Source organism: Equus asinus, chromosome 3, assembly GCF_041296235.1.
Source record: "Equus asinus isolate D_3611 breed Donkey chromosome 3, EquAss-T2T_v2, whole genome shotgun sequence".
Lineage (NCBI taxonomy): Eukaryota > Metazoa > Chordata > Mammalia > Perissodactyla > Equidae > Equus > Equus asinus.
Genome location: NC_091792.1, coordinates 160485656 through 160507184, shown reverse-complemented (window position 1 = coordinate 160507184; position 21529 = coordinate 160485656). Strand labels below are relative to the sequence as shown.

The 21529-nt window shown below is 60.9% G+C and overlaps 1 protein-coding gene across 1 annotated transcript; it reads right to left on the bottom strand.

Moving 5' to 3' along the window:
* Positions 1-1147: 1147 nt before the first annotated feature.
* Positions 1148-16471, bottom strand: MXD4 (MAX dimerization protein 4). Its single transcript, XM_044767961.2, has 6 exons — positions 16258-16471; positions 16058-16157; positions 12375-12404; positions 6277-6391; positions 4998-5160; positions 1148-4572 (listed from the first exon to the last, which is right to left on the bottom strand). Exons 1-6 carry the CDS (start codon positions 16319-16321, stop codon positions 4415-4417), a joined length of 630 nt encoding a protein of 209 aa, XP_044623896.1. The 5' UTR covers positions 16322-16471; the 3' UTR covers positions 1148-4414.
* Positions 16472-21529: the final 5058 nt, after the last annotated feature.

Here is a 21529-nt window from a genome sequence, read left to right as displayed (position 1 = left end):
CAGGCCCACTTGGGGAAGGTGGGTACCTACCCTGAGCCTCAGTTTCCTGTCTGTGAGATGGGCCCAGTGTGAGGACATCAGGGGCTAATTATGTCAGGTGCTTAGCACAGCTCCTGGAGCCCTCATGCCCTCAATAAAAAGTGGTGGGGACTTTAAGTCATAGGAGTATTTGGAATTCAAATGCCCCCATTTATATTCACACCCAAATCCCCAGTGTGGCTAAGAGGCCCCAGCTGCATTCCCAGTAGGAAATCCCTTGTTTTCTAGGGGAGCCCAGGGGGACTCACACAGGTTCAGAGGCCAGAGTACTGCTGCCTGCTTTGGGAGGGAGGAGGAACTCAGATTCCCCTCTGGAGTCCCTGCAGATCCTCTCCCACTGACACCCCAAACCCTGCCTGTGGGTCTCGTTGAGCCACCCCAGTGTGCTGTGGCTGCGTGGCCGTAATGGCAACCCCGAGCTCCCAGGAAAGCCCTGCTCTGGCTAGCCAACTCTTCATCACTTGAGGTGGGCATTTCATCCCCTGGTTGCCCGCTGCGGGGGCACCCTGTTCCACACCCCCACCCTGCACAGCATGTCCTCAGGGCAGGAGGCAGAGGCTGGGCCTGGGATGTTCTGGGGTCACTGAGGACAAGGCCAAGGAGGGTGTCTCAGAGTGCATCCCTGAGAGCCAGCAGGTACTGTGCAGAAAGGGCATAAGCACAAGGAGGCAAGCTGAGGTCACCTGGTCCAGGGCACCTGGCTGAGGACACCTGGCCAACAAGGAGCACCCTAGGGGCTAAGCTGTTTTCATGAAGCAATGCCCTAGCCCCAGGGCCAGGGGCAAAGTCTGAATGCTGGCAGCAAGAGCTCCTGGTTGGCAAACAGGCAGGGGGAGCAAGGTGGGCAGGAGGGGACTTCCACCTTGACCTCCACCTTCATTCAACTCCAGGTGTGACTGTCCAGCTGTAGATGGTGTAGATGGTGGGGTCTCAGCAGTGGCTAGCCGGCAGGTGGGGTAGGACTGTGGTCTCTCGAGCCTCCCAGAAAGCAGAGGCTGTAGGCAGGGCAGTGAGGGCCACCGAGGCCACCAGTGGGCTCAGGCTCCCTAAGGAGGGTGAGGGGAGGAGAGCCAAACACGGAGATGGAAAGAACTAGAAGCCAGAGGGGTGAGGTATAAAAATCTGTATTTATATTACAAAGACAGAATGGTACAGCACAGTCCCTCCCGGTGAACAGGCGGGTGGGTGGCCCATCTCTCTCCAGCAAGGATCTTGTAATGCACCCACCTGGCCAGCACCAGGCCCTCTGGGCAGCCCCAGCCTCCGGCACAGAACCTGCCCTACTGCCCTAGATGTGGCCAGGGGTCAGAGTCCTGTGTGCCGGGCAGTGGGGAGAGGGCCCCAGGTTAGCTGGCCTAGAGAGGGACAAGGGTGAGGGAGTGGGGGAAGCCTGCCACATCCAGCAGATGGAGATTGTCTGGGGCAGAAAAGGGGGCCATAGTTAGGAATCCACCTGGGAAACCAGGCTTGGGCACCATGCCTCCAAGACCCCATCTGCAGAGGGGGGCCCAGGGTTCCGAGGAAGGGAAGCCTTCCTACAGCCTCCCTAGCTAGCTAGGCCTGCACCGGGGTGGTAGTCTCCTGGCATGTGGGGGCCACCTCCTAGTGAGGGTGGGGACCCAAACCTGAGCCTGGGGTTTCCAGGATCTCGGCCACCGAGTGCCACAGTGGCCCACATGGGCATGGAAGGGCACATGGACAGAGGGCACAGGCACCCCAATGGCCCTGTCCTGATCCCATTTGCTTTCTACAGACCTGACAACGCTCAGATATGTTCTTAACAATCCAGCGTTGCCTCAGCAGGGCCCTGTCTGGGTCCCTGTGGCCACCTGTGTAAATGGCAGGGAGCCAGAGGGAGGGCGGATGGATGTGTGAGTAACTCCTAGCACCAGAACCTGACCCCCAAGGACTACCCCTCACATATCTGCTGGTGGCAAGGAGGGCATCTGGGACCACAGCACCCCTGGGTGGCCAGGGAGGCCAACTCCCCAGCCCACTTGGGAACCACGGCCTGAAAAGCTATAGGCTGAGCTGCCAGGAAGTTTGACTAAGGGCCACAAGTGGCCACCTGCGTAGGATTCTGCTGGCGAGAGGTGGGAGCAGAACCTCCCCCAGGTGTTGGGGGGTGGGGCAGGGACCTGATGCTTTAAAAATTCAGCACACAGACCATCCCAGGGCCTGGTACTGTGTCTCCTGAAGCAGGCTCTCAAACACAGGCATTCCCGCCATGCTCAGCTGGTGTTGGGGTGCTCGCAAGGAACGCTCAGTGGACATGCTCAAGCAGACAGGAGAAGCCCTTACTGGGCACTCCAGACCCCAGTGGAGCTGCAAGGAGATGCTGACAGAACAGTTTTCCTTGCAAACACCAACAAGCCGTTTGGACAGTCTCCCCAGCTCCATGCACTGTGTCCCTACAAGCCTGCTCTTCATCCAACATCCCGAGCCCCGTAGGGCAGATTCTGTGCCAGAGCTTTTCCAGGGACCCCTTTCTGCCTCAGTAGGCCACCCACCCTGGGGTGTCTGTTGGCGTGACCAAAGATAAACATGAATTTTCCCCCACGATCTGGAAATTGGTTACAATGCACCAAAGAGGGAGGCAGTCACTGCTGCAGGTCAGCCCCACAGCCTGCCACCCAAATATTGCTGTATGGTCCCCAGGGACAAGGACATCGGGAACAAAAGGCCAGAATAAGCCTCCTAATGCTCAGGCCTGACCACCCAGGGTGAACAGTTGTCTTTATGAGCTGCCACTGTCTGAAATCTGGAGCCCTCGCCCCAGGCTAGGGGAGCGGGGAGGGTTCAAGCTGGGTACAGGGGAGAACGTATTTCTCTGGTTAGCAGGCCTCCAACTAGGAGGCCAGAATGCACAGCAGGTCCCTGCCAGCTGCCAGGGAGGGCAGCATTGGGGGGCCGGATCACAGCCCCTCTTGCCAGGTGACAGAACCTGGCCCAGCAGTCTCTCACTCCCAGGGAGCCATGGCTGCTGAGAGGGGCTGCCCCATGGAGAGGAGGGAAGGAGGGCACCTGCTGGGCAGGCTGGGGACGTCCCGTGAGCCACGAGGGAGATGCTGGTGGTGGTGGTCGGGGTGGGGCCAGACACGGGACACAAGGCACACTTGGACAACGGTGACAGACAGACGAGTCCCTGAGATGCTGGGTTGCTCCCACCCCTCAGCAAACAAGGACGCAACAACGGCTAGGAAAATAGAGTACAAAAATCTCCTACAGGAAATAGAGGCGGCACACGCTGACGTCACTTGGCTGGGAGTCTTTAGAGCTTTTTTCTCTTTTTAAAAATGCTTCTCGTTTGTTTTTGGGAAAAGCCTCTCTCCCAGAGCCCTGTTCTGGGCTGCTAGGCAGTGCAGCAATTTTTTTTGCTTTTTTTTTTAAAGGGAGATAAGAAAGCCCCCTGAGAACCCAGTGGCATCAACTCGCTGGCCCCCAGCACACCTCAGCCCTGCTGGGAGGAGAAGCCCCCTGCCCTGTGCAGCCTGGGCAGGTGAGCTGGGGGGGAGAAGGGGAGCCAGGCAGAGGCCAGGAGCCAGCATTAGCCCAGGTGACCCCTGACGGCCAATCACCCCAGGACGTGTGCCCTGTGGGTGCTGGGATCTCTGGATCTGGTGATCGTGTGTGTGTGTGTGTGTGTGTGTGTGTGTGTGTGTGTGCATGTGTGTGTGGGTGCGTGTGCAGATGGGCATGTGTGCCTAGGCGTGTGCGTGTGTACATCTGAGGGACCTAACAGAGCAGAAGCCGCCCAGCTTGGTGTGGGGTGGCCTGGCCTGACCCCAGGAGCCCAGCCTGACCCCAGGAATCCAGCCTTGGCTCCCGACACCAGTGGGGTGCAAGGGCCCCTCTCCGCCCACCTGTCCCAGGGTGCTCACCCGAGTCCCGCCCTTCATGGATCCCTCTGTCCATGCCTCAGGAGCCTACGTGGACCGACAGATAGATGGACAGATGGATGGACGGAGAGCCACGCCTTCCTTCCTTCCTCGGTCCTGGGATCCAGGGTTGGGGTCTGAGCTCCCCGCAGTGGTCATTAAGCCCCTCACACGGCGCCCGCCGAGGTTTGCAGCAATGATATTTAATACTTCTGGAATGATTAGGAATCTGAGAACAGACCGTGGGCGGCTACGCTGGGCTCCGGGATGTGAGAGCTGGGCCCCGCCTCCCTGCAGGGGTCCCTGTCCAGCTGGGAGGGGCGGGTGGCGCGGCAGGCCCTGACCGGCAGGCGGGCGGAGGCGGGCAGCCCAGGTGGCAGCTGGAGCTTCCAGAATGGCACAGCAGTGGGCCTGTGCAGAGGCTTGCGAGGACTGGAGGGTTGACACACTTGGCCAGGCAGGCAGGCAGGCGGGCCAAGGAGCAGAGGGCACCAGGCCTACGAGAGGCTGGGGCGACCAGGCCGCCGGCAGGGGGGCCCGTAGCTGCCGTCACTGCAGCCACCACTCTGCAGGCTGTACTGGTCGTCCACGTCACTGCTGCTGCCAACACTGTCCAGCTCGCCGGGGCCAAACTCCATGCCCTCTACGTCCACTTCTGGGGAGACCCAGAACAGAGGGGATGGGGTCAAACACTGTGAGGGTGCAAGCCAGGGCTCCTTTCAAAGTCAGAGCCTGTCGCTGGGGTGCAGGGAAAGACAGGGTTCCTAGTCTGCAGATCTGTTATGAACACAGACCCCAAAGCACACTGCCCAGCCTGAGCCAGGTTCTGACCTTCACAGGGGCACATGACCTGGTCTCTGTGCCTCGCCCTCGTCATCCCATCACTTCTGCCACTGTACGCAGGGTACTTGGACAGTGCCAGGGACACACTGTCCCATGGGCATCTGCTACCCACTGCTGCCATCCCCACCCCTTCCCCAGGCCACCTCCCTGGCCAGCCCCACCCTCCTAGCTTCCCACCTAGTGGCTGGATGAAGTATGTGCCCAAAGGACTGGTGAGGGCTGCCCCCATGTCCCCACCTTGCTCCGAGTCGTCTGTGGAGACTGCAGAGCCTGTGCTGTCTGTGCGCACGCGCTCCAGGCTCTGCACCGATAGCTGCTCCAGGCGCCGCTTCAGGAAGCGGTGCTCCCGCTGCAGCTGCTCCTTGATGCTCAGCGCCCGGCGGTCCTGCTCCTCCAGTTTCTGGGGGTAGGGGGAGCTGTGAGCCTGGCGGTCAGGCCCTCCCCAACACAGGGACCAGGTACTGGGGCACAGAGGCCTGGGCAGGGCACCTTTCCCATCCCCCACATGGCGTGAGCCCCAAAAGCCTGATGCACCCGCTTCTTACCCCCAAAAGGTGGTCACACTGGTGCCACCTCTCAGCCCTGTGCTCTGTATCTGCTGACCAGCTCCAAAAGGCCCACAGTCACCAGCCAGCTTGGCCAAGTAATGTGTGGGCCTGAAACCCTGGGACAGCGCCACCCAGCCCTGGGCTGGTACCTCCTCCTGGAGGACAGCGCTGCCCATAGTGGCTCGTTCCTGCACACTCCGGCCTCACCCAGCCTGTGCCTGCAGCACCTCACCCTGCCCTCTCGCCTTCTCCACACCTTCCTGTGTGCTAAGACGCTGTCTGCTCTGTGAGGGCCCCAGGGCACAGGCTGTGCATCTCTCTAAGCTCCTCCCATCCTGCCTGGGAGTACCCATGCCTGTGCAGGCTCAGGGGGCCCTGCAAGGGACCCTGTGAAGGGGTTGAGAACCGCCCTGGGTGGCCCAAGTATCCCAAGACCCCAAAACTAGCAGATCTGAGTCCAAAGGCCTTGGGGACCTGCCCCGGGCAACATTTCACTCAGCCCGTACCCCACTGCCAGCCCCTAGAGACCAACCCCCACCCTCCACCCCAGAAGATCCCCCCACCACTAGGCCACTTAATTCCTGTCGGCCTCACAACAATAGCATCGAAGGAACCCCCTCCCCTCCTGGCCCCACTTCTCCTCTCAGCTGCTGCCCCTTCAGAGCCCAGGGCCGCAGAGGGCGAGCTGTCACCCCTTTCCACCTCCCCCAGCCTGGCACCGCTACATCCCACCCCCACCACCGACCAAGAAACCCCAACATGCACCCATGACCTCTTCAACCCTCAGCAGCTCCCGCTGCTGCACACACCCCAATCACCAGAGAGCCTAGGCACCTGATGTGCACCTGCTGGGCAGCTCCCACCCCATCCTTGGGCCCTCTGGTCACTCCCCCAGGGCACATGGGGATAGGCTGGAGTCAGCCGAGGGAGGTGGCCAGGGCAGTGGCTAGGGATGTGTCCCTGCTCACCTTGATGTGCATCCTGGCGCGCTTCAGGAGGCTCAGTGTGGTGTGGCGGGTGCTGTCAGGGCCCAGGGGCACCAGCTGCTTGAGCTGCTCCAGGTAGAGCCTGAGTTTGGCTCGTCTGAAAGAGCCAGAAATAGAACCATCAGGCCAGGGCAGCACAGCCCATGGGGGCAATGGCAGGGGCAACAGAGAAGGCAGAGAGGTCTGGGGGAGGGGAGAAGGCAGCCAGCTGGACTCCTGCAAAGACCTGCTGAGGGTCCCTCTCTGGGGCTACCTTCCCAACTTGGCCGGCAGCGCCCCTGGCCCCTGGGGCAGCCCGGCACCCCACAGCCCTCGAGATGCCCCAGGAGAAGAAAAGGACCTGTGGCTGAGGCCTGTGTGGACAGCCAGCCTACCATGGCCCCCTGGAGCCTCAGAGAGCCACGGCCAGGGACAGCCTAAGAGCCCTGGCTCACCCTGCTGTCACCACCCGCCACAGTGGAATCCAGGGGGCCAGGGGGAGGGGAGACAACTGGGAGAAGGTCGGGGAGTGGAGGCGGCGCAGGGTACCACTCAGGCTGTTTCCAGAGATCCAGGGGCCTCGGCCAAGGTTCACATCCCCCACCTCACCAAGTGCAGGGTGCTCTCTGCTCACTCTCATCACCATAGAAACACAAGTCCACCCAGGCCAAGGGGGCTGTGAACCAGTACCTCCCACCCCGAGTCGCGAATCCCTTTGGGAACTGCTTCATTCCAGATCTTGTCCCTTTGTTCATGCAGATGAATGCAGTTTTTTCACAAAACTAGAGCCATAAGACTCAGTGGCATTTGTCCACATAGGGGCCTTAGGCAAGGGGCTTTGACTGGGATCTGCCCTTGCAGAAACGCTGCCTTTCCTGGTGCATCTCATCTGGGGAGGGCAGACTGGCGGAGATCACGGAGAGGGGAGTGGCTAAAGCTCACCCCCAAAGCATACTCTGGCCACTGTGAGGGCCTGGGGCCTCGGCCACGTCCACATGATCCACGTGCCTCAGCATCCGAGGGCACCAGAGCCCCTGCAGGCTGCCTGGTTGTTTCTGAACCGCAATGCTCTGCTTAGGCTAAGCTTTTAGGAGAACTGCAAGAACAAGGGGTAGGAGGTTTTCTCTGTGTCTTTGACAACCTGCTGCCTGACTGCTGTGCTATCGCCAATGCTGGCGCATGCTCCTCCTCCAGCGAGTGCCACACTGCTGTCCCACCTCATCTCTGTTCCCTATGTCCCAAAGCCCCAGCAAGTCCACAGTCTCACTTAGCCTTAGGGACCCTGGGAGGAAAGCAGGCAGGGATTGCTATTCTCTTTGGACAGACGGGGTACCCAAAGCCCAGGGAGGGAAGGGACAGCTGGATGGGAGGCAGGAGCCCGTCTGCAGAGTGGTGATAACAGCCCCACCCTGCAGGAGGAGGGCTGACTGCACTGCCACCCATGGCCCTAGTCTGTCACCCATATCCACATAGTACCCCAATGACAAACCACCTCCCCAACGGGCACCCCAGCCCATCGCACTCTGGGGCCTAAAAGTTCTCCAGGTGAACCCAAGTCAGACTTTAAGAACGTCCTGGACATGGGACGAAGGCTGTGCTTGGCCAAGGGCCACGCAGAGCTGGGGCCTGAATAGCCTGGGCTCTGGGGACCTGCGTGTGAGGAGGCTCCAGACTGTCCCTTGATGTGGAGGATCTTCAGAGACGAGCCCCTACTCCCACAGGGACACAGGGCTGGGGAAGGGGGCACACCGATGGGCTCCCAAACTCACACTTTCGGGTCCCAGGCCATCACTGCACGACCACTCAGAGTCCAGGGAACCTCAGCCTCCTCGCCTCTGAGGGGGTGAGCACTCCGGCCGCCCCACTGAGAATGGGGCCAGGAACTGTGGGGTGGGAGGGGCAGAGCTGCACCGAGGAGCAGAGCTCTGTGCTCAAGGAGGGGCTCGCACCCCCTTCCACAATGGGCCCCACGGTCCCACCACCTGAGCTAAGTTGGAAAGCAGGGTTCCCTCGCCCACTCATTCTATAACATATGGCAATTCTTAGAATCTACCATTTGATTACATACGCAGTACGTGAGCTCTGCGGAAAATCAGAAGATGCAAATCAACAGGAAGAATAAAATAAATGAAAAGTACCCCCAAATACCACCACCCAGAGACAACCACATCATCATTTTAGTGTATTCTGTGTTTTCGCATCATGAATGTTAAGCGAAAAAATCAGCATACAGAACCACCTTTGTGACAAGTGACGCAATATTGTTTAAAAAAATAAAAACAGCAGACGCACACAAGAGACTCAACATGACACAATGAAGAGCAGGAAGCATGCGTCTCCAGGTGAGGCGGTTGGCAACGTTTATTTCTTTGGCTTTGTGCTCTTTTTGTTTTTGGTATTTTCCAGGTTTTCTATGCTAAAACAAACCACATATTACTTTTACAATCAGAAAAAGACACATTTGTACAAGAAAGAAAAAAACATAGCTAAAAGACAAATAACAGTAGAAAAATATTTGCAATACATATAAAAGACAAACGGTTAGTATTCATGACATTTTGAGCTCATACACATCAAAAAAAAAAGAAGAATATCTTAACGGGAAAACGGGCAAAGAACACAAACAGGCAAGCTGCAGAACACAGACAGCTCTTCCAACACAGAACTGACTCCAACTCACAGTCACCCGGCAGCAGAAAACTCACTGGGAGTGACTAATTTGGGCTGAAATGAAAGGAGTGCGGGCTTCGTTGGTGGGAGAGCAACAGGACAGCAGTTCTGAAGCCACTGCAGCGATTCAAACCCTTGACCAGCATTTCTACTTCTAGGATTTTGGTCCCACAAAAACAGCCCCACAGGGATGCAGAGACTGCGTTTACCAACGTTCACTGCAGCAGCATCTGTGTTAACCAGGGGTCATGCTAAGAACCCTGCAGTGTGGCCGCGTGTCCTGCACGGGCACCTGGACGAGGAGGTGGAGAGCGCAGGGACACGGGGACAGTGCTCACGCGGTGTCAGGTGAAAGGTCAAGTTAGGAAATAGTGGATACCAAGGTCCCCTTTGTATCCAAGTTAGTAACCACGTGGAGAAGGAGGAGGATGCAGACGAGGCCTCCTAGCTGCCTAGGACGGCTGTCTCTGGAGTAGGGTACAGGGGTGGTCCATGAGCATCCGTGACGTACATGAACAGACTGCTAGGACATCGGACTATACCCAAGCAATGTTTAACACTAGACAGCAGATCCACCCAACCCAGGAGGGCACTCAGACAGGACTGCAAGCTGCTGGGGCCTGGGCATGTCCCTGCCCTGAGTCCGTGTCCCACTCCTGTGGGGAGTGGGCATCCCCACAGCCTCCCTGGAGCTGGAAGAGGATGCCAAGGCCCCACAGCCTGAGGCAGCGCTGGGCTCTCGGTAAACCCTTTTCTGAAGCCGCTACAGTGCCCCAGACCCTCTGCCAGTGCCTCGCGGCTGTCCCCAGCATTCCTGGGAGCTTTGAAAACCCACCACTTCCCAAAGGAACTCTGTGTAGATTGAGGAGGCAGAACCTGCCTCTGGGAATCGCTGCCATTAGTCCTAACAGCAGCTCCCATCTTGAGCAGCTAGCTGCAGCCTAGTCCTTGCCACAGGCCCTGCTCCTCCTCCGAGGATCCAGAGCTCCTGCTGGGTCCCCCAGCGCTCGAAGGAATGGTAGTCCCCTTGGGGGTGGGATGAGAAGCGTAGCCCCACTCTCCCTTTTTGCTCACCTGCATTTTCTAGCCGTTGTGAGGTTTATAAAGGCCGCATGGGGCTGCATCAGGCAGAGGGGGCCAGCAGCACACAGGGAGGCCTGAGCTGCTCGGGGCAGCTGCGCTGCAGGCCTCCCCCAGAGGGATGCACCCAGGGCCTAGACCACCATCTCCACGCTGGGGAAGGGTGGGCAGGGGCCCAACTTCAGGATAGGCCCTGCCACAGCAGGGGGGTACTGAGGACCCCCTCCCCCAACACATGCAAAAGCTAAAGCCTGGAGCTGGACCCAGGGGGACCATCCTGCCAAGGAACACCTGGCTCCCATGACCCCCAGACCCCCAGGGTCACTAGCTGAGCACTGGCCCTAGCAGACCCATTGGAGCTGCTGTTTGCGAAGGGAGGAAGGGGAGGAGGCACACGGCTGGCTGAGAGCACAGGCAAGGGGAAGGCCCAAAGGCCCAAGGCGGGCACACCTCCAGCAAAGGCAATGTCCAGGGCCTGCCTCCCTGGGGGCCGGCCGGGTGACCCAGCCAGGTGCTTCCTTCCTTCCTTGGGACAGCACACAGCCCTTCCTGTGGCCAGGGGCATCCGGCATCAGCATCGGGCAGTCACAGGTAGAGCCATGACCGAGGTCCCGACCAAGCAGGTCCCTGCTCCAGGCCTGTGGGCTCCTCAGGGCTGCCTACACCTGCCAATTGGCCAGCCAGGAACAGAGTCCCTTTCCCTGGGCTTGAGGGGTGTGCACAGAGATCCCAGGCTGCCCACCCATCCCACCTGTGTGTCTCAAAAGGGACCCATGAGGCCCAGCCTAACGGCGGGCTCTGAGACAAGGTTGCTGAAACCAAGGCCAGGGTCAAGGGGCAGTTACGGGGTCAAAGGCCAGCCTCTGTCCTCCTCCACAGGCTGCCAGGCCCTTACTACCCACCCCCCTCCCAACGTCATCCCCCTTCTATCTGTCCACATTGAGGGGCTGTCCTCTCAGGCACCACCCTGAGGAAGCTGTCCCCAAAACACCCCCACATGACCGCCCAGTCTTCTGGGTCCAGGTCAATGAGGGCCACCTCTCTGGCCTGGGAGCAACTCCAGGGTCTGCCTGGCTCTCTGGGCGCCTGCACTTGCCCCACCCCCACGGCCTCTCAGGAACCCCTCAAACACACAGGACCAGTCCAGGAAGTGTGGCTCCTCCAGAGAACACGGCGTTCTGTCCCTGCCCAGCGCCCGCCCAACAGAGGCCTGGATCTCAGGGGAGCGGAAGTTGGCGCTCCCGTGGGCGTAGATGTGGTGGTGGGAGGGGACAGAGAGAACTGGCCCAGCACCAAACTTCCCACAGCAGGCCAGACCCCCACACCCACACTCCAGCCCAAAAATGGAGGGAAGAACTGGCCCATTTCTCAGATGGGAGCAAAGGTCAGGAGAAAGCTACCACCCAGCATCCTTTGTGGGGTCACCCCTGGCCCTGGTATCAGGGCTTCTGCCCTCAGGGCCTCTGTACCCACCCATGGCTTCCACCAGCCCCGCTGAGATCAGCCACAAAGGCACCCATCCACAGGGGCCGAACTTGCCTGTGCCTCATCCCCACTGCAGGGCAGGTCCAAGGTTGCAGAGCCCCGTGGGCAGAGCGAGGCCTGCAGCCGGAGCAGCTAGGCCAGGACCAGCCAGAGGAGGAATCCGGAGCTGACTTGGGCTAGAGGGGAAACCATCCTTGGGCCACCATGCTGCCCTTCTCGCTTCTCACCGCAGGTCCCTATTCCTCACAGGAGGACCCAGAGCAGACTCGGTCCTGCAGTCAGCAGGTGGGCCTGATGTGGGCTCCCCTGGGTCCTGCCCTGGGCCAGAGCTTCCCACCAGGCCCGCCATGACCTGGGACTGGCTGCCCATCCCACTGCCCCACAGACAAGACTCCAGCTCCTTGGAAGGCAGGCCCCAGGGTGCAGGGGGCCCCAGACCAAGACTGCTGAACCGTTTTGGGTGGAGGCCAGCATCCCAAGGGCTAAAGAGCTGCTCCCGAAGGGGCTCAGACACCCCAAAGTGGATGGATCTCCTCCTCCAGGGAGCTGACCCTCACTGACCTACAATGCAAGGGACCCTGTCCCAAGTCCCTGACCCCTACTTGGCTCTGGACCCCAGGCTGAGCTCCCAATGGCAGGGCCTGGGCCCCTGCCCCTGCCTCCCAGGCTGGAAGCCTGAGAGTAGAGCCCGGCCTCCTCCTGCAAGACTGACACTTCCCGAGACGAAGGCACAACGTGGCAGCACCATCAGCCATACCCAGGACACACGGGGGGATGGACGCAGCATCCCCTCAGCAGAAGTGTGGGTGGGACATGTCAGACAGTTCACATGGGGGACAGGGGGTGGGGGACAAGGGGTTGCTTACCTGTGCTTTTCTAGTTCATTGTGTGAAGACCTGTTTAGAGAGACAGAAAGACAGAGCTCACTCCGCTGCCCAGCCACCAGAGCACAGGAGCCAGGCTCTACTCAGGGACCTTGCAGATGGTGGGGGAGGGTCTAGGCCCCAGAATGGCCCAGGACAGGGAGGACTGGGGCAGGTCAGCAGCTGCTGACCTAAGGCTGGGGGGACCTCTCACCACATGACACGGACAGGAGACAGAGAGGTGCAGCTGTGGCCAGGGGTGCCCTGGGCTGCCCAGCTCACCTAGTGAGGCATGTGAGGGCTCTGGCCAGCAGGAGGGTCCAAGTCCCCTTCCAGCAGAAGCGGGCGAGGCCCAACAACCAGCAATGGCTGGTCCTGGGGCGGATCCACCCTGTACTCCCAAGGCTGCCCGGGCACTGAGCCACCAGCCTTTCTGCTCCCCACTCCCCAAGGCCAGCAGTGTCCTTGGAGTCACACAGGCTGGCACAAAGGGCCAACTGCAAGTGAGCACAGAAGCCAGGACTTTGGGACATGGGCGGTCCTGTCTAGACTTCCCCAGCCAGAACACCATGCCCACCCTGTCAGTTTACACACCCGCATGATCACAGCCCATCATACCAATGGGGACACTCAGGGACAGAGTGGACCCAGCTCACGAGGGATCAGCCCACAAGGGGGCCTCTGAGATGGGGATGCTTCCTGGGCCAGTGGACAGCGGGGAGACCAAGGCTGGCCCTTCCACTTCCCTCAGGCCCTGGTCTGGCAGGACTGGCCGCCCTGGGCCCGAGCTTAGCCTCTCTGGGGACAGTGGCCCCATCTGCTGCTCAAGTCCTACTCATCTGACCCCTTCAGACAGGGGCACAGGGCCCCGAGCACTGCAGTGAGCAGCACCAGAGTTGACCCTGCAGGACAGCGAGGCTGTGGGGCCAGGCTCCCAGCTCCAGGTCACCCTCTCAGTCCAGGCAGAGGCCTCCCGGGCTGCCTCAGGTGTGAGCAGAGAGCCCAGGCCACCTCGGGGCGCACACAGACCGAGCCCTGTGCCCTCCACCCCTCACTCCTTCCTGGCACTTCTGCTGATCTTTGCCTGCCTGCGCTCACTCTCTCCTGCTCTAGGAATTCAGGACTAGATGTCTCCTGTCCCCACCCCTCAGGCCAGAGTGCCTGCCCATCCTGCCTGCCTCTGCCACCGGCCATGGTTCGTGGCCCCACCACAGCGAATTTCGGCCCAAGACCTCCCCTCCTCCCACTGGGGCAGCCAGCTTCTGGGCCTCCCTGTGCAGCCTCAGGAGAGGCTCCAGACCCAGGTTCCAGGGACCTCGAGGGCTTGCTGGTCACATGGGCTGGGCAAGGAGCCTCAGAACCTCTGCCAAGGCTGGCCAGGGCCAGGAGGGGCACAGCCATCCAGCTTCCTGCCAGCCTGAACCTCAGCTGGACAGTGTGGGTCCGTAGGTCTGCTCACTTGTGAAGCAGGGAGAGGCCAGTGAGTGTCCTTTAACATAGAGAAGCCTGCCTGCCTGCCCCCTTGCAGGCTGGGCTGGACCCCGTCCTGGTGGAAGAGGGGCAGCCAGGGGACGGAGCGGGCCCAAAGTCCTTCCTGGGGCTCCTCCCAGGTCCAGATACCCATGGCAGCCTTCTAGGGAGAGTCCTCTCTCAGGTCCCAGGAGCACCCTGTCCTGGGGCCATGCTTCGTGTGGTAGCCTGGGGAGAGGTGGGACAACCCCCTGGGGTTATACTAAGCACACTCCTGGCATCGCCTGGCTAGGTCCTCACTTTAACCCCTTGAGATAGCTTCTCTTCTGTCCACTTTCCTATAGGACCTGACGCCCAGCAGGCTGGCTCTAGTCGCCTCCTGCTGAACCATTGCTCCTGAAAGTCCGTCCTAAAGCCCTGGCAACTACTGGGGCTGCTGCCCCAAATGCTGCCCTCCTGCCCCACTGCCCACCCTGCAGCCTAGGCCCAACTGTGCTAGCAGTTGCAGAGCCTTGCAGGCGTGGGGCTGCCCTGCCAAGTCAGAGCCCGGGATCCTCCAGGCCAGGACTGCCTTGAGGAGCCATCTCTGTGAGCCCTGGCGTGCCTCAGGCACTGGCGGGGTCAGGCTCTGCCCAGAGGAGCCAGCAGGGAGGTGCACCCGGGCCCGGGAGACCCTCTAGGTCCCTCCCTGGCACCCTCAAGGTCTCCATCCCGGCAGAATGTAGAAGGCCAGTGCCCCACCTCAGAACAGAAGTCCCAGAGGTGAGAGGGTGGCCCCAGACAAGGAGTTCAACCTCTCCATGCCTCAGTTTCCTCCACCCAAAAATGGAGATAAAAATAACATCTTCTTCATGGGCTTGGGTCAATATTAATTAGCACGTGCATTAAAAACTTAGTACACAGGAAGCACTTGGAGAGGCCTAACTACGCTTCTGGTGATCAGCTTTGGGGACCCCATGCCATGGGAGTCCAAGGTCACGTCCCAGAGTTTTCCATGGGTGGCTGGGCACTGGGGACAGCAAGAGCCAGCAGCAGGAGCCTGGCTAGCTCACTGAGGAGGCCTGAGGCAGTCGTACCCGCCCCCCCACCCTCCGCACACTCATGTCCTTTCCCAAACTGTCCCCAGCAGGGGAGCAGGGGCTGGGACTCAGAGGCATGTCCAGCCAGGGCAGATGAGACCCAACCAATTCTTTGCCAGGCCCAGGGCGCCAAGACGTCACAGGAGATTGGTCCTTGTGCCAGCCTTTCTGTTTCCCAAGAACAGGCAGGCCACAGGAATGAGCCGCACCCTCTGCCAAGGGGCCCCGAAGCCCCCTGCAATCGCAGCTCCCAGCCTGGTGACATGGTCTGGGGCCAAAGCGGCCCCTGGGCAGTGCCAGGTGTGCTGCAGTCCTATGACAGCCAGGAGAGTGGAACCCCAAGGGAACCCTAGCTGAGGGTCCCCACACTCCACCCAGGGATGTGCATCCCAGCCGTAAGGCTTCTGCAGCCTAGATACAAGGAGGGGGGGATTGCTGGCAACAGGAGGGGCTCTTGCATAGCAGCCTGCCCCCTCTTCTGGCCCTGGTAAAAAGGGCTTCCTATCCCAAAAAAGGGGACCCCTACACTTGTCGCTGCAGTTTCACTTGTGTCAAGACGTTGGGCAGAGAGTGGTGGGCACCAAGGGAGGGCTGGGGGCCCAGGGCAGGGCCTCTGGGCACCTTCTTTGTCCAGTGACCTGGGGGTATGGGGCTCAGTCCAGAAGTAGGCTCGGCCCTTGAAGACTGTCGGAGAGATGCGGCCCACCCACCCGCGGCGAGCAGAGGTCAGGGCAGGCAGGCCCACGTTGCTCTGCACCGAGCCTCAGTTTCCCCGGAACCACGGGGTACCGGCCAGCGCCCACTGACAACTTTTTTCCTGCCCGGAGAAGTCCAGAACAACTTGGGGGCGGGGAGCGGCTGCGGGAGGAGACCCCGGGCGGCGGGCGCTGTACGCGTGGCACTGTTTACGCGAGAGGCCGAGGAGGCGCGGCCGCGGGAAGATGGCGACGGCGCGGGCGGGGCCGGCCGGGCGGGGCTGCAGCCGCGGCCCGGGCGCGCCTCCTCCTCCAGGCTGGCCGCCGGGAAGCACGGCGGCGGCCGGGTTGCGGGCCGGAGATTCGGGCCAGGGGAGCACGCTACGAAGGGGTGAGCTCGGGCCCCGGGCGAGGCGAGGGGCGGCCGCGCGGGGGGCGGTACCTGTTGTTCGGGGCCTTGCGCACCAGGCCGGCCGCCTTTGTTTTCTTCCTGGCGAAGTCGCCGTCGAAAGGCAGCACCGAGGCGTAGCCGTGCTCGGCCTCTGCGGACAGACGGCGCGGTCAGCGGGCCCCCGCCCCGGCCCCGGCCCCGCCGCCGCCCGCCCGCCCGCGGCCCGGCGCACAAAGGGGCGCGGGCGCTACCTCGGTCCCTGCGCTCCAGGTACTCGGCCGCCTCCAGCAGGATCAGCAGGGAATTCAGCTCCATCCTCCCGCCCGCCCGCCCACGCGCTCCGGGACGGCGGCGGCTGCTGCCCGGCCCGCTCCGGCCGGCTCCGCTCGCCGCTCGCCCCGCGCGCCCGGCGGCCCCACTTCCCCGACTCCCGCGGACTCGCTGCGCGCTGGGCCGCCACCCTCCGCCTCAGGCCCTCAAATTGACACATAAGGGCGAGCGGCGGCCGACGCAGCCAATAGGGGCCGGCGTTGGGGCTCCGGGGGCGGGTGCTGGGGCGCGCCGGGGCCAATGGGAGCCGGCCGAACGCCTCGGGCCAGACCGAGAATGTTGACAGATGCGAAGCTCGGCTCCGATAGGCCGGCCGCGGTAGTAACAATTTAGAAGCCCAAGCTTAGCAACAGCACGTGGTGGCCCGGCCCCCGCGCTCGCTGACTGGCGGCCGGCGTGCATGTTAAGTAGGTGCCGGGCGCCGATTGGCCCAGAGCGGTCTATGTAAAACAGGGCCCGCGGGCCAATGGCCGGCTGCGGGGCGCGGCCAATGAGGGCGCCGCGGCTGGACGCGTTGCCGAGAGGAAGCGAGCGCGGTGGGGCCGCCGCCGCCGGGCCCCGCGCGAGGGCCCGTTAGGGCGCCGGTGTGCGCGCCGTGCGCAGGAGCCGGGGGCCCCCGCTCCCGCTGCGACATGGCTCCGCGGGAGCCCGGGGCCTCGCGGTCTTCTCGGGGTCGCGCGTGGGGCTGCCAAACGACACCCCTCCCCGCCGGACACAGTGACCCGGAACGGCCGCGGCTTGGAGGAGGGGCGTAGGCCGTCTGAGCCTAAGAGCCAGGTCTTCTTGAGGATTTCAATGAGGAAACTGAGGCCCGGAGAGGGAGGGGTCCCGCAGAGCTGTCCAGTGGACCCCAGGGCCGAAGGAGGGGCCCTCGGCCTAGAGAAGGAGGGCAAAATCTGCCACCACGGTCGGGAGGGCCCGCGTGGAGGGCTGGGGGGCTGCGTGCTGGTGTCTGGTCTGAAGGGTGGAGACGTTCCAAGCGGCAGGCGCTGGCCAAGGAAGTGCTTTCGAGGGAAGAGAGTTGCCTTCGTAGGGGCGAGAGAGCTCCTCCTCAAACTCCCGGCTGGCTGGCCACGGCCCTAGTGACCCCTGACCCTAAGCTGGCCCCTTAAGATCAGGGACTGGCATCCTCCGGGGCGCCTCAGACTGGCCTCCCTCCCCCTTGATCTACCCTCTCACTGATTGTTGCGATTGATGGCCTGGGAGCTCCTGAGGAGGGACCAGCAGGCTGGAGAGTGTGGGCGCTAAGGTGGCTGGACCCTCATAGAAGTTCTAAGTGAGGGGCACTGCTGCTGCCAACAAAGCAGAACAGGAACTATAAAAACCTCAGCACTTTCTGTCCTAAGACCCATTGAATGCTTTCCTTAGGTGTTTCCACATCCCTAATTTACAGATAAGGAAACTGGGAATCCTTAGGTTTAGGGACTTGCCAGGGTCTCCAGGAAATCCCAGTGGAATGGATTAGTGCACCCATACATGTGACCCAGACTGGTGACACAGGAGCATGGAGACCAAGCTACCTCCTGGCCCAGCACAACTTGTGTGATCTGAGGAATGGGTTCAGGAATATTCCTGTTCCTGCCCCACAATTACCCCAGGGCCCGAGAAGAGCCCCTGACAAGAGCTCTGTGCTGTGGCCCTCCAGGTGGTCTGAAGGCTGCCCAGAGCTGTGCAGGGTAAAGGCGGGCACCCAACTCTGGGGAGGGCCAGGTGCATTCTGGGCTCTGGGCTGTGGGAGGCAGGCTCTCAGGATTTTCAAGGTTACTCCATCCCTGCCTATGTGAGGGGTGGGTTGCTAGCCCCACTCCTAAAGCCAGCCAGCACCTTGCCCAGTGTGAGTACACCTGCCAGATGCCCACCTTCCTTCCTGCCGTGGGGCATGAGGCATGTTCTGTGCCATAACAGACAGTGCAGGTGCCCAGGGGTGACTGTGGGAGCTGTGTGCATGCTGCCTCCCAGCCTGAGAGGAAAGGGGCTGGTCCCGCACCCTGCCTCCATCTACATCTGGGGCATTTCGGGGACACCTCCTTCAGCCACACCCGGACTGGGCACTATACCACCAGTGAGTGTGGGTGCCACCACACTGTGGGGACTGGGGGAGAAGTGGGCTGGGCCGACGGTGTGAGCGAGGGGCTGGCAGGAGGGCTGGGGCTTGGTGCTGGTGGGGAGTGGTCCGGGTCCCCATTCCCAGGCTGAGGGGGCAGCGCAGGCTAGATGGTGTGGTTGGGGGGAGAGGGGAGTAGAGAGGTGAGGAGGAGAAAGGGAGTGGCGGAGCAGGGCGGGTCCTCAAGCCTTGTCCTGGGCCTGTAGGCAGGCAGGCAGGGCCAGAGCCCCCAGGGGAGATCCCAGAGGGTGCTCAGCCATGAGTTGAGGGAGCTGGGAGAAAGGACTTAAGGGAGGTGGGTGCTGGTGTCTTCAGGGGTGGTCTCCACACCCACAGGCCTCACTCTGCCCCTCCAGGTGGGGGCATAGGCACCATAGTCATCCTGGGGCCTGATGCCCAGTGGGTCTGTGCTGGCTGGCCCAGAGCCTGAGCATGCCGGCACATTGCCAGCCCTAAGCTCTGTTCTGTAGGGCAGATCTCTAGCAGGGCCATATCACCTTCTCCAGGGAGCCTTCCCAGAGCCCAGCCTGGGCCAGCTGCCTCCTCACCTACCGCGCTCTCCCATGCCTGCCCAGCCCTTCCTGTCCCTTCTCCAGTGCAGGGACCTGTCCAAGTGGGAACCAGCAAGATCCATGCCCAGGATGAAGGAGGCAGACATCTCAGGCTTCCTTTCATGGGAGCCCAGGCAGCCCACCCTTATCTCCTTTTAGAGCCCAAGAAGGGGCTGTGGACCGACCCTGCCCCCACCCCTGAACTCCTTCCCATTCACCTCTGCCCCCTTGTGCCCTCCACTGCGCATCCCTCCTGGACCAGCCCACGTTTTCCTCACTGCCCCATCCTCCCAGATTGTTCTCCCTCACTGCCCTTTGGGGGAGCCCAGCTCACCCCAGAGCTCCCAGCCAGGAGCTCTGGGAGAAGGGGCAGGCCTGAATCCGGAAGGGACTTCCAGATTTGGGTGGAAGTACAGGTCTGCCTGGGCTTTGGGGTTTCCTCCCCCACCCCCACCCCAGCTTCGCTTCCGTAGCTATAGATAAGAATGGTAGTACCCACCTCACCTCTTGGGGCATTTGGAGGATGGCATGAGGATTCCTGGTCTGGAAGCTTGGGAAGGGCCGGCTTACTCTCCACCCCTAGGATCCTGTGAGGGTAGTCCAGGCCCTAAGGAGACCTGAGGGAAAGAAACCTCTAGAAGACTGCTTCCTAGTCTTCCCCGTGCCTATTAGGCCCTGGCACCCTTTCTCTGCACTCAGGATCCCCACCACCACCACATACACTGACTGGAAACGTGCCTCTAGCTCTCAGCACCGTATCGGGAAGCACCCCACCCACAGTGGGAAGGTCTGAGAGTCCATCCTCCCGCAGAGCCTCCTTCTCAATGTCCAGGATGACCCAGCCCTGGTCCCACCTCCTCTCTCGCCTCCTCGGTCACTGGGGCAGACTCCCTGCTGCCACTCAGGTCCCCAGCCCGGAATTCTGGGCAGGAGGCTGAGAGCAAGGGGCTACCCTGCCCTCCTGGGTGGGCTGGAATCCTCCCGCAGCCTGCCTCTCCTCAGACACCAGGGGGTGGCAGGTTTGGACAGCTCCCTGCAGGCAGGGTCTAGGTCTGAGGGGCCCAGGGACAGGGAGCCTGGCCTGGGGTCATCAGGCGCTGGAGGGCCATGCCTAGCCCAGCATTGCCACCAGCCTCCCAGAAGCCTTGGCTTTCCTGCACTGAGATGCCTGGTGTGTCCAGGACCAGGGGAGAGTCCTGGGGGGCTTCTGTCACTGGGTCCCTCCCCCAAAGCCACCCTGGATTCTAGTCTGACCACAAGACCTTGGGCAAGTCACTTAACCTCTTCAAGCCTCGGTTTCCCCAGTAATAAAATGGAGTTTATAGCACCTTCCTCTGGGATGGTTGTGGGGTTCAGTGAAGGATGTGTGGAAAGCCCCGGGGGACAGTGGGCTGGGCACAAAGGGATGGCTAGGAAGTGGCAGGAATATTAACATCAGCCCTAAATCAGCAAGTGCTGCTAACCCTTGGCCCTACACAACAGGGAAATGGGGCAGAGCCTGCCCAGTCACGATTGGTCAGTATCAGTCACCATCAAACCTGGGGTGGAGTGGCAGCTGCCCAAGGCAGCCGGCCCTGGGCACAGGGCCAGCCCTCTGAGCATTTGCAGGCCTTCTAAAAAAGTTTACCACTCGGGAAAAAATTACCTCCAGAACACTGTAGGAAGACAGCAAAATCAAGATGTGTGAAGATGTAATTAAATGTCTGCATAGCCTAACATAATTTCAATGTTATTTTTAAATTTAAAATCAGAAAACAGTTAATTATATTTGTGAACAATTTATGGGATAGATTTTTTTTCTCACTTTGCAAAGTTTTTCCTCTATACTCGATGACTCCTGGACAATTTAGACAATTGTAAATTAAATGAATTTCTTGCAGCCAAAAATGTCCAAAAGCAAGACAATCAAATTTTCTTTTAACAATTTTTTACAGGAAAAAACAGTTATGAATGTGGAATGTGGTACAGATTCAGGCACTTGCTGTGCTGTCAGGTCTGGCCTCCAAAGCCAGAGGGCAGGACCTCTGAGAGCTCAGGGCCGGGGGCCTCCTCCATTCCCAGGGGCGAGGCCCAGGCTCAGGTGGATGGGACGGGGGACCCAGCTTGGCCCTGCTGCTGCTCCAGGGCCCCTAATGGCTATGGGCCCTTTCTTCTCTGAGGCCTGGGGAGAATGGACCTGGAATAGACGGGCAGGTCTCCTTCCCATGAACGATAGGGTCCTTGAGGCTCACCCCAACAGCCCTCTCCCAGTCCTGTTTTCTGGGGTTCTCTGGCCTGGGCCTTCCTGGCCTTCCTCCCCCACCTCCTCCTGGAAGCATTGCAGGCTCTCCAGGCCATGCCTGGCTGCTACACATGGTCCTGGGGTAGAGGCCTCCTAGTCTCAGGCTGGATGTCCTGAGGGCCTGAGCCCAGGAAACCTACCTCCCAACCCCCCACTTCTGGGACCCCAGTCATCCACCTGCTTCTAGACCCAGAGGGCAGCAGGTTGGGCTCTGGCAAGTGTGGCCGGAGCCGCCTCCATCTGAAGGTGCAGTGGCT